The sequence below is a fragment of the Oncorhynchus tshawytscha genome, linkage group LG16 (assembly GCF_018296145.1).
Source record: "Oncorhynchus tshawytscha isolate Ot180627B linkage group LG16, Otsh_v2.0, whole genome shotgun sequence".
Taxonomy (NCBI): domain Eukaryota; kingdom Metazoa; phylum Chordata; class Actinopteri; order Salmoniformes; family Salmonidae; genus Oncorhynchus; species Oncorhynchus tshawytscha.
The window spans coordinates 78,039,996-78,052,138 of NC_056444.1; the positions used below are offsets into that span (position 1 = coordinate 78,039,996).

The 12,143-nt window shown below is 42.7% G+C and overlaps 1 protein-coding gene across 2 annotated transcripts in view; it reads right to left on the bottom strand.

The window, feature by feature from the left end:
- Positions 1-4,770, bottom strand: part of LOC112235065 (Krueppel-like factor 15) — a 43,037-nt gene extending 38,267 nt beyond the window's left edge. Inside the window, exons 1-2 of one of the 2 annotated variants that reach the window (XM_042299701.1) lie at positions 4,605-4,770; positions 931-2,209 (exon numbers count right to left, since the gene is read on the bottom strand). In XM_042299701.1, coding sequence (XP_042155635.1) covers positions 931-2,111 — 1,181 coding nt within the window. In that variant the 5' untranslated portion in view covers positions 2,112-2,209; positions 4,605-4,770. Of the gene's footprint in view, positions 1-930; positions 2,210-4,571 lie in introns of both variants that reach the window. The other variant, XM_042299700.1, reaches the window with a different exon arrangement.
- Between the last annotated feature and the right edge of the window lie 7,373 nt (positions 4,771-12,143).

Consider the following 12,143-nt stretch of genomic DNA (forward strand, 5'->3'; position numbering starts at 1 on the left):
GGACTGCTGAGCACTGCCAATCTTATCGTATTCGAGACCTTCTCACCAGCTGTTCCCACGGGCACACTGAGCTTTTTATGTTTAGTTGTGCAACACCATTGGATGGAGAAGTCAGGGAGATGGGGAGTGAATAATATGGGACAAATCTATGCTTTATGCTTGCTGAGTAAGTGGAAACAGAGAAACAAACTCCTTTGGCACACTAATATATCATGGATAATAATCAAATTAGTATGCCGTAAAGTCATTCATTATGCCATAAAGTTAGTGCTGCTACCAAAACTTTGAACTTGATTCTGCAAGAGTGTAACTGAGTACAGATGGAGAGCAAACAGAGAGGCAGCTAGAGGGGGCAAAGTCTGCCCACACTTCAAAGGCCTTATCTAATCTCAAACTCTGCAATAGAAGAAAACACAGAGATATGGAGCCAATGAGAGAGCATGAGAGGGGAGGAGAGCATTCATTATGAGGGACACAAATCATTTTAGTTCTCCATCACGTCTAATTGAGCTGACGCACAACTTGGAAAATTAATTATATTTTTCTCATAAAATTAATATCTGTGTTTTGCAGAGCAGCTGGTGGGATTGGCTTTGAATGGCTTTGGATCTCTCTGTGATAATATCAGCCAGCGAAGGACGTTGATAACCCTGTTAACCTCTGGAAGGAATCAACGCATCTCAGATAATCCAACCACAGTCAACAGAGATAGTTGTATACTCTGTGGCTTCTCCAACTAAAACATGGACTGGTATCGCTAAATTGTCATACATTGTTGGACCATCACAGCTAAACATCCCCTGTTGCACTCACTGACTGTCACTGCCGTGTATGTAGTCACATGAATAACCACACATTTAGTAGACCTATGAGCTCCACCCGTGAAGTCTGGCTCTAACACGACCTACACAGTGTCTTGAACCTACTCACCTCCATCCACAGCCAGGCCAGGTGCAGGCGAAGGGCTTTTCCCCCGTGTGCCTCCTCAGGTGGGCCTTCAGGTGGCTGCTCTTGGTGTACATCTTGGCACAGCCAGGGAAAGTGCACTTATGCATTTTTATAAGGTCCGTAACCGAGCTCTTCTGGAACTTCTGTCCTCCCACCAGGATTCCTGCAGCCTGGCCACCTGCAAGCCCACCCTCCCTGAGACCCAGGGGCTTGGCGGCGATGGGTACGGGCGCGATGCGCACAAATTTGGAAGACGTACCATTGAGATTAGCTGGAGACACCAGCTGGGGCACCAGGGCAAACGTCTGGCCCTGGATGTTGACCAGGAGCTGGGCGATTTTTATGTCTGAGGAGGGCAGGGTGGACTGCGGTGGTACTGGTGTTGGTATCACACCTGGGCTGGGCTCTTGCTTAATCTGGATTGGTTGAATCTGCAAGATGACAGGCGTCAAGCCAGACCCCTCCCCTGAGGCTGGTGTTTCAGCAGGTTCCTCCTGTTTAATCCCACTACAACCGTTGGAATGTGTTATTGTGGATGTTGCTGTGTATTTGGTCACTGTGGTGGGGACAGTAGCCCTGGCAACAGGCACTGACTGCTCTAGCCCAGGTTCTAACCCTGCCACCTGACTGTCTACATCCAACATCCCTCGCTCACTAGCCTCCTTCTTCGACGTTACCACCTCCATATTCTCCTCCAGGAACTCCTCTATCTCCTCCAGGGTGGGCTGAAACAGCAGCCCCACATGATCCTCCAGGTCCACTGGGAACACAGGGAACTCAAAGCACTCCTCTTTGGTTGGCTGAAACAGGCGGTCCGTCTTCGACTCCCATGCTAGACCCCTGGGGAGGATGGGTGGTACTGAGGGAGATAGAGTGGGAGTAACTCCACTTCCAAGGGTGGCCTGGGAGAGCAGGAAGTCGAGGAGGCCATCCTGGCTCTCTCCACTGGAGCTGCTGCTGCCGTAGCTGGAACCCAGCACCTGGGACTCAGGGCTGGAGCAGGAGCAAGGGCTGGACGAGTCACTCAGGTCGTCCTCTGAAAACGGAGAGGGCACCGCCTGGTAGACACCTGTGTCTATCACCATGTCCGATTCGTGATGTTCTGAGGGAAAGCTGGCGTAATACAGGAAGGTCTCCTCTCCTACCGGCAAGTTATCCACCATTCCTGACCTGAGCCAATCACCTGAGCCAGTCACAGCTCTGCTAGCTCCACTTGATTGCTAGAAGTTATGAGTGTATGACTCAGTTTCTCCTCTTCTCCCTAGAAAACAGAAATAGATGTCAAACATGTTTGCAAGAAATGGCATGGCAATAGAGAAAATAATGAAAGAGAGTATGAGAGGGAAAGAGAATAAGAGAGGGAGAGAGAGTAAGAGAGAGAGTGAGAGCAAGAGAGAGAGAGAGAAATGAGAGAGAGAGAGAAATGTACATTGCACATTGTTACAACAATATATATATATATATATATACATATATATACACACACACACATAATATGACATTTGTAATGTATTTATTCTTTTGTAACTTCTGTGAGTGTAAACTTTTCTGAGTGTCTACTGTTCATTTTTATTGTTTATTTCACTTTTGTATATTATCTACCTCACTTGCTTTGGCAATGTTAATATATGTTTCCCATGCCAATAAAGCCCCTTGAGTTGAATTGAGAGAGTAAGAGAGGGAGAGTAAGAGAGAGAAAGAGAGAGAGAGTAAGAGAGAGAAAGAGAGAGAGAGTAAGAGAGAGAAAGAGAGAGAGAGTAAGAGAGAGAAAGAGGGAGAGTAAGAGCAAAAGAGAGAGAGAGTAAGAGCAAGAGAGAGAGAGAGTAAGAGCAAAAGAGAGAGAGTAAGAGCAAAAGAGAGAGAGAGGGAGAAAGAGGGAGAGAGGGAAAGAATAAGAGAGAGAGAAAGAGATGGAGAGATAGTAAGAGAGAGAGAGAGTAAGAGAGAGAGGGTAAGAGAGAGAGGGTAAGAGAGCAGAGTGTGTAAGAGAGAGAGAAAGAGATAAAAAGGGAGAGAGAGTAAGAGAGAGAGAGAGTGAGAGAGAGAGTAAGAGAGAGGGGAGAGTGAGAAATAGTGTAAGAGAGAGAGAGAGAAAGAGAGTAAGAGAGAGAGAAAGAGAGAGAGAGTAAGAGAGAGAGGTAATGTTATCCTCCATTATAAGATAATAAATAACTCAAAATAACTCGAGTCAAGAGGTTAAAACAAAATAAAAACAGTTATATAACACTGCCCCCTGCTCCAAAGCACGAGCCTGCCTGAGGGTTTAAACAGTAAATACCATTTTGGCTTGCAGGGGGTTAAATTGCATTCTTGAACCCTTCAGTTTGGGCATGCAAGTACTGCCACTCAACTTCTGGAGAAGGAGAATAACTGTCAATATGTAACTCATGGTCAGCACGAATCTATTGTAACTACCTATAATCGTTTTGGATAAAGAAGTAGCCTAGCCAATGAATGCCATTCGTTATTTTATTTCACTTTAAAATGTATAGTAGCTCTGGGGCATCACGTGTGAAGGAGGAATTTCAAGAGTGCGTTTCCAATTCACTTCGATTTACCGTCATAAACTAATGTCGAAAATAGATGACCGACTGCAATTATCAACGTTTTTCGTCTAGATATTTATCATTCAATAATACTGTAAAAGTAAGACTAATTCCTATGGGCAACAAGGCAGGCAACAGCTGCTGTCGACCTAACCCGTCATCGGCTTCAAGTAATAGGCTTAACCACATATTTCAGTGCATTTTATTATCATGTGATTCCTTCAATAAGATTAAGGGACATGAGAAGTAAGGATTCACATGGTGTATTTTATCTTCCAAGTAATATTCGCTTGGGATTTTCCTTGGTAAGATGTAGGAAAAAAATGTTTGTAAAATCGAAGAGATTTTCTTGGCATTGATTATCTTCCATTGGTTTATATCGTTATAAAAACGTACGTGTATTACATTGTAAAACATGTGGATGCTTGAATGCATAAACTAGTTGTGCGCCCCCTCAGTTTTCATTGATTTGACGGAGAATAACCTGAACATGAAAAAGCGTTGACTCACTATGCTAGACACAGTTTGAGAAGATCGGGCTGGGAGCATTAACTACTGTCATACCACACAGAGTGTGGATGAAATAAAAAAACATTTAAAAGTACGTAGCAGATAAAATGTTAACAAATCGACAACTACGGTGTAGGCAATTTCAAAGAGATTTACATTGTAATCACATTGATAACATGTAACGGTCTCTCTCATTTCCCTCTCTGTGAACACGGTTTTTAGTTTCATCCAATAATTTATGCAACTAAAATATATCCAAAACAGTGCCCCTTTGGTGTGCATATCCACTGTGAAAATACGTGCCTATGCTATACATAATATGAGAATTCTAATTATTATTAGAATTATATGAGAATATATCGTCATCAGCCTATTTATTGTAGCAGTTTTCCCCCAACTGTTTGCGCTGTATGCAGAAAGCATGTCGCACCATGCGTCCAATCGACGTAAACATGTTATTGTGCAGTGTGCTGCCGGAGGGAGCGCGCAACTGGGCGCACGCACCAATTCTTTTCTGCCGTCGCTTCCGTTGTGAAACACTTTACACGGTATAGTTTATGCACCAACCTTTATGTATCGAGAGAATGTTAGTCCTTTCACCTGAAGTAAGTGAAAAATGATCCGTTGGTGAGATGATGTCAATAGTCAATAGCGTTGTGGATTAGCCCTTGAGACGAGCTTCTCACCGCAATGCCAATCCATAGGGCGGGTGCTACGACCTACCGTAGTAGTAGTAGTAGTAGTAGTAGCAGTACAATACCGTCACATGATTGGTGCTGTGTAGTTTATAAGTAATTAGGGGTTGGGTTATGAAGGCTCGTCTGCTCTGCGCTTTGTATTGGCTGACAACATTTGGAGGCTGGACTCGATGTTTTGTCGTTTATGGACTCACTAAAGACAGACAGACAGACAGACAGACACTGCAATTACATAAATTCCCTCTCATCCTCCTGTAGCTAAAATGCAATGGAGACAGGGTAACTTTGATGCAATCATAGTGAATGCCACATTCATAGAAATTGATTTAATTATAGTATAACATTTTATATTAGAATATGACATGTGTGTTTGTGTCTAAAATGTTTGTGCTCCATAAAATCAATGTAATCTAGCAGATATGGTCATGGGTCATTAGTACCTTTTAAAGTGCTCCCTGACTACTCAGAGACAGCCTAAAGCTCAGTCCAAAGGTATAACACTAAAGGAAGCGTATGAGGCAGGTTACACTCCGCAGAGGCCTGTCTATACAGGCTTTAGCCTGTTGATGCCAGGCCAGGCTGAGGGAAGCTTTTGCCTGTTGTTGCCAGGCCAGGCTGAGGGAAGCTTTCGCCTGTTGTTGCCAGGCCAGGCTGAGGGAAGCTTTCGCCTGTTGTTGCCAGGCCAGGCCGAGGGAAGCTTTCGCCTGTTGTTGCCAGGCCAGGCTGAGGTGTTGGTCTCTAAGCTGCTAAATTAAGGCACAGGAGGAATTTTTCTAGGAACTAGAGGACAGTTAGGGGTAGCAGGACACTTGATTTCACCCTGGAACAGACACTCCAGCTCTAGGACGGATTGCTGTCAAGAGGTCTCACTACCAACAAAGCAGTGTCAAATGTAGTACCAAAACATCTCTAGGGAGACCGAGAGCCCTTGAGAATTATGCAACGTTCTCTCTAACGCACATATAAACACAACACAGCCCATCCTGGCTCTCCTCTCTGCCCCCATCTGTCTAATGCACATCTAAACACAACACAGCCCATCCTGGCTCTCCTCTCTGCCCCCCTCTGTCTAATGCACATCTAAACACAACACAGCCCATCCTGGTTCTCCTCTCTGCCCCCATCTGTCTAATGCACATATAAACACAACACAGCCCATCCTGGTTCTCCTCTCTGCCCCCTCTGTCTAATGCACATATAAACACAACACAGCCCATCCTGGCTCTCCTCTCTGCCCCCTCTGTCTAATGCACATATAAACACAGCCCATCCTGGTTCTCCTCTCTGCCCCCTCTGTCTAATGCACATATAAACACAACACAGCCCATCCTGGCTCTCCTCTCTGCCCCCTCTGTCTAATGCACATATAAACACAACACAGCCCATCCTGGCTCTCCTCTCTGCCCCCTCTGTCTAATGCACATATAAACACAGCCCATCCTGGTTCTCCTCTCTGCCCCCTCTGTCTAATGCACATATAAACACAACACAGCCCATCCTGGCTCTCCTCTCTGCCCCCTCTGTCTAATGCACATATAAACACAACACAGCCCATCCTGGCTCTCCTCTCTGCCCCCTCTGTCTAATGCACATATAAACACAACACAGCCCATCCTGGTTCTCCTCTCTGCCCCCTCTGTCTAATGCACATATAAACACAACACAGCCCATCCTGGCTCTCCTCTCTGCCCCCTCTGTCTAATGTACATATAAACACAACACAGCCCATCCTGGCTCTCCTCTCTGCCCCCTCTGTCTAATGCACATATAAACACAACACAGCCCATCCTGGCTCTCCTCTCTGCCCCCTCTGTCTAATGTACATATAAACACAACACAGCCCATCCTGGTTCTCCTCTCTGCCCCCTCTGTCTAATGCACATATAAACACAACACAGCCCATCCTGGCTCTCCTCTCTGCCCCCTCTGTCTAATGCACATCTAAACACAACACAGCCCATCCTGGTTCTCCTCTCTGCCCCCTCTGTCTAATGCACATATAAACACAACACAGCCCATCCTGGTTCTCCTCTCTGCACCCATCTGTCTAATGCACATATAAACACAACACAGCCCATCCTGGTTCTCCTCTCTGCCCCCTCAGTCTAATACACTTATTAGACAGCTTAGTGGGCTTTTGTTACATCGGACTGTCTCATCCTCTTCAGTGGATTAGGCCCTCGCCTTTTGCCTACTTCCACACATGTTGGTGGGGGATATATCTTTTCACCGACCCTGTGTTCACTTTTACACGATTGGATTTGTGAAAATGTGTTATTGTAATTGAATGGATGAATGCATTTACTTAATGAATGGACATTGAAATGTGTGTACAGTATAAAAGGCATTTGAAATAAAGTCAAATCAATTTACACACACACACGTGGGGTTTTCCTGGAAGTGTGAGGGAGACACTCGGGGAGAGGAGAATTGGACTCTGGAGTGTTTCTCAAGTCTCTGGAACAGAACCCTGTCCATAGGTCAGGAGAGATCGGGAGGGAGGGAGTGTGAGAGAGAGAGAGAGAGAGAGAGAGAGAGAGAGCAGAGAGAGAGAGAGAGAGAGAGAGAGAGCAGAGAGAGAGAGAGAGAGAGCAGAGAGAGAGAGAGAGAGAGAGAGAGAGAGAGAGAGAGAGAGAGAGAGAGAGAGAGAGAGAGAGAGAGAGAGAGAGAGAGAGAGAGAGAGAGAGAGAGAGAGAGAGAGAGAGAGAGAAACAGAGTGCTGTCCCTGGTTCGAATCCGGGGTAGGCCATCATTGTAAATAAGAATTTGTTCTTAACTGACATGCCTAGTTAAATAAAGGTAAAAAAAATATCCTCTGGAGTCCATCCCTGGACTAAGCTCCAACCTCACAGTCTGGCGGGTTGTTTTCACTTCCCCCCTTTTCATTGTTTGAACCTAGAAGAACATTCTAAGATCCTCACCATCTAAAGGGCATGATTCCAATGTTGTGGACGTCAACCGTGTTTTCCCCTCAGTTGAGCACCCAGGAAAAGAACATGGTACGGGGAAATGTTTGTGATTTAGATTTTAGACACATGTTCAAGGATCAAGCTGCAAAACACAGCTCCAAAAAAACTGGAAAGAACAGACCTGTGAGTAAACAAGCTTTAGTTGCTATGGTGAACTGCTAGAGAAAATCAACAGTTGTGACCAGCAGTGACCTTACTTGAGAAAACTGAGATCATTATGTTTTTGTCTTTAAGGGAGGGAACTTGTTTGGTTGTTGCTGCTTGCCAAATGCCATATAACACATCTAGGCTACTATTATTAGCAGGTATTTGGGACATGTCAATAGGACAAGCTACATCAACAAATCAACAAATCAAGTTTTGGAAAAAAAGCTTTCTTGATGATCTGTTTTGAATTTTGTACTAAGAGTTGTGAAATTTTACCACCAAATCCCAGCAGTCTTTAAAATAACATTCAGGAGCAAAAGGTTTTCAATTGTTATTTTTAATTCATATAAAATATATATTAATTGGAATATAAATTGGAATGGAATATAACTAATAACATGAAATAACATTGGAATATAACATTTAATAACAATAACTTAAATAATTAACTCAGTGTAACATTGATGTGGCAATTCTCTTATGTTCTGCTATTGCACGATTCTAATTTGTACATACAGTAAATCATAAATTAAGCTATCCCCAGTAAAATTGTAGCACAACTCATGAGCACACCTCTTGCACTGCTCACACCTAATCCAGTCCCCACTGAAACAGGGGGACTGAAAAAAGGGGGAGAAATGGAAATTGAAAAGCTCGCTATTAATAATGTAGCTAGCTATCTAGCTATATGACACAAATGCTGTGTAAAATAGCTAAAAGGCTATAAAGTCTGGTAGTAAGGTTTCTAGCTAGCACTCCTAGCAGCTTATGCTAATTAGCTAGCTGGCTAGCATTTACTGCTAGTGAAGTTGCTAGCTAACAAGGTAGCATAGACTAGCGCAAACTGGGCTAGTCATTGTCTAAATGACAGGTAGAAACACATTCATAACCATAAAGGGCCAGTTACCCCCTAGGAGGGGGAGTTGCCCCAACACACTCATCCAACATATTACTACTTTCAAAAAAGTATCTATATTTTGTATTATTTATCTTAAGGCTTTCCTACTTGCATATTTTAAAAACAATTATAGATCTAACTTCATTGGAATATATACATTTACCACACACTCGTTTGGTTGAAATATCACCAAAAGCTGTGAAATGTTTTGTTGAGCAAGACCAGTGGCAGCCAGGGAAAGTTTGGAGAAAATAATTTGATGACATCTTGTGGTTTAAATGTTACCCCAGGCAGTTACCCCAGGAGTCTAGTCACATATTAGCATATGATATTATTCACTTTTTTTTAAATTATAATATATTTTTTTAATTATTGTATTATTCACTTCTAAGAGTGATTTGAAACAAGTACCTTGCAATGTTTGCTATTGGATTAACTGGTAGTTAAAACGACTAAATTGAAAATATATCATTATGTTGTGTTTTGGTGATTAAACCAATGTTCTCATTACATTTCGCAATAAACATATTTTTAATCAATGGTTGTGTGGTGAGAGATGTTTATACAATCCAAATGAATGCAAAATGACAGATTTTGAATGAAAGACTGGCTTCATAACAAGTGTGACCAGTTTGGAGTGCTGTACTAAGAGTTGTGAAAATGTACCACATACAGTAGACCTACTTGTGAAAATAAGCGATAAAAAAAAACGGTAATATTTACTACATATAATATTGAGGTATTTGCAACAGCAGGATAGGATTAGCCCTAGGCATAGGGCTACAGTGGAGAAGTAATTATGAAAATTGAGCATTCAAGAATGCAGAACGTTCTAGAATTGCCATTTGAAACGAGGAAGGCAACACTAGAATTCGATGTTGTGGGCAAACACAAAACTGGGGTAAATATTTCATACCAGGGAGGGCTTGAGTGAATATTCAAATACATTATCATGGGAAAAATAAACCATTATTGACTACTATTATGTATTGAACTATAGCCTAACGTTCGATAAAGTGCGACTGCATTCTTGAATGCTCAATTTTCATAATTCCTTCTCCACTGTAGCCCTACACCTAGGGCTAATCCTATCCTGTTGTTGCGAACAGTTTTACCTCAATATTATATGTAGTAAATTGTATATATTTTTTATTGCTTTGTAAACATTTCACTGTAAACTAAGCATTTCACTGTAAGGTCTGTTGTATTCGGCGCATGTGACAAATAGCATTTGATAGCATTTGATTTTAGGCCCAATTCTCATTCAATAGGTAGCCAACATCCAATTTATTCATTGTAAACGGCCTATGCCAGACAGGTTCACTGCCATCTATCGGATCTGTTGATGTCGGGTTAGCTCACGTAGCTCTACATCTTGATCAATTGTGACGCTCCAGCCATGTCACGGCGATTGCCAAATCCATAATCAAAATGTTTACATATATTGCAAGTCGCCGGTGAGATGCGTCATAATCAATACCCTACAGATAGCCTTAGTCTATGAAGACATTTACTAAATAGTGTACTTAAAAAAAAAATATATTATTGTTTATAGGAGCATAGCTATAACAACAACTTCACAAAGTAAGGTAGGCTATCATTTTAAATGAATCATTAGCCTATTTAAAGAAAAAGGCCACAATTGAGGCTGTGCAACATAGGATGACAGCCTAGCAGTAGAATATTTGCATAATTGGACTCGAACGATTAGGATCCATACTGGCCAATGTAATTTATTTTTCTTAATGGATGCTCAAGAAGAGATGTCTGTGAAGGATACCGCGGGAGCTGAGTCCCCGGACAGCATCGAAGACAGACCCCCAGCAATTTATAGTAAGTGAGAAAGCCGTATACTGGGTCTGACGCTCAGTGTCACTGCAGTAGGCAATATGCGCGATGACTGTAGAATACAATATAATATAATTCTAGGGTGAAGAGAGGTCTAGATGGTGCAGTTCAATTGTCTTACCCCATTAGAACCGAAAATATAAGTTTGTTTTACTCCAATGTTTGTAAACAATGTAATTGTAAACACACACTGTGTATGGTAGGCCTACCTTCAAAACATGGTTAAAACCATCAGTTTGATCTCATGGATCTCTATGAACTACATTTCTCCAGCCCCATCCCTGAGCTTTTTACCCAAACAGTAGAGGGTGGCAGCTTTGTTATGGTTTACATTTCAGTTTGCACAAACAGGTAGGCACAATGGTAAGCTACTTTGTAACACTGAAATTACACTATTCCCTATGCTGCTATTGATCAACCAAAACCTCACTTACAGACACTCACACACACTTGTAGACTCATTACATGCTGCTACTCTTTATTTGTCTTCTTATTATGATCTATCTTGATGCCTAGTCACTTTACTCTGCCTTCATGTACATATCTACCTCAAATACTTTATTATGATCTATCCTGATGCCTAGTCACTTTACCCTGCCTTCATGTACATATCTACCTTAAATACCTTATTATGATCTCTCCCGATGCCTAGTCATTTTACCCTGCCTTCATGTACGTATCTAACTCAAACACCTGGTACCTCTGCACATTGATCTGGTACAGTTACTCCCTGTATATAGCTCCACATTGATCCGGTACTGGTACTCCCTGTATATAGCTCCACATTGATCTGGTACTGGTACTCCCTGTATATAGCTCCACATTGATCTGGTACTGGTACTCCCTGTATATAGCTCCACATTGATCTGGTACTGGTACTCCCTGTATATAGCTCCACCTTGATCTGGTACTCCCTGTATATAGCTCCACATTGATCTGGTACTCCCTGTATATAGCTCCACGTTGATCTGGTACTCCCTGTGTATAGCTCCACATTGATCTGGTACTGGTACTCCTGTATATAGCTCCACATTGATCTGGTACTGGTACTCCTGTATATAGCTCCACATTGATCTGGTACTGGTACTCCCTGTATATAGCTCCACATTGATCTGGTACTGGTACTCCCTGTATATAGCTCCACATTGATCTGGTACTGGTACTCCCTGTATATAGCTCCACATTGATCTGGTACTGGTACTCCCTGTATATAGCTCCACATTGATCTGGTACTGGTACTCCCTGTATATAGCTCCACATTGATCTGGTACTGGTACTCCCTGTATATAGCTCCACATTGATCTTGTACTGGTACTCCCTGTATATAGCTCCACATTGATCTGGTACTGGTACTCCCTGTATATAGCTCCACATTGATCTGGTACTGGTACTCCCTGTATATAGCTCCACATTGATCTGGTACTGGTACTCCCTGTATATAGCTCCACATTGATCTGGTACTGGTACTCCCTGTGTATAGCTCCACATTGATCTGGTACTGGTACTCCCTGTGTATAGCTCCACATTGATCTGGTACTGGTACTCCCTGTGTATAGCTCCACATTGATCTGGTACTGGT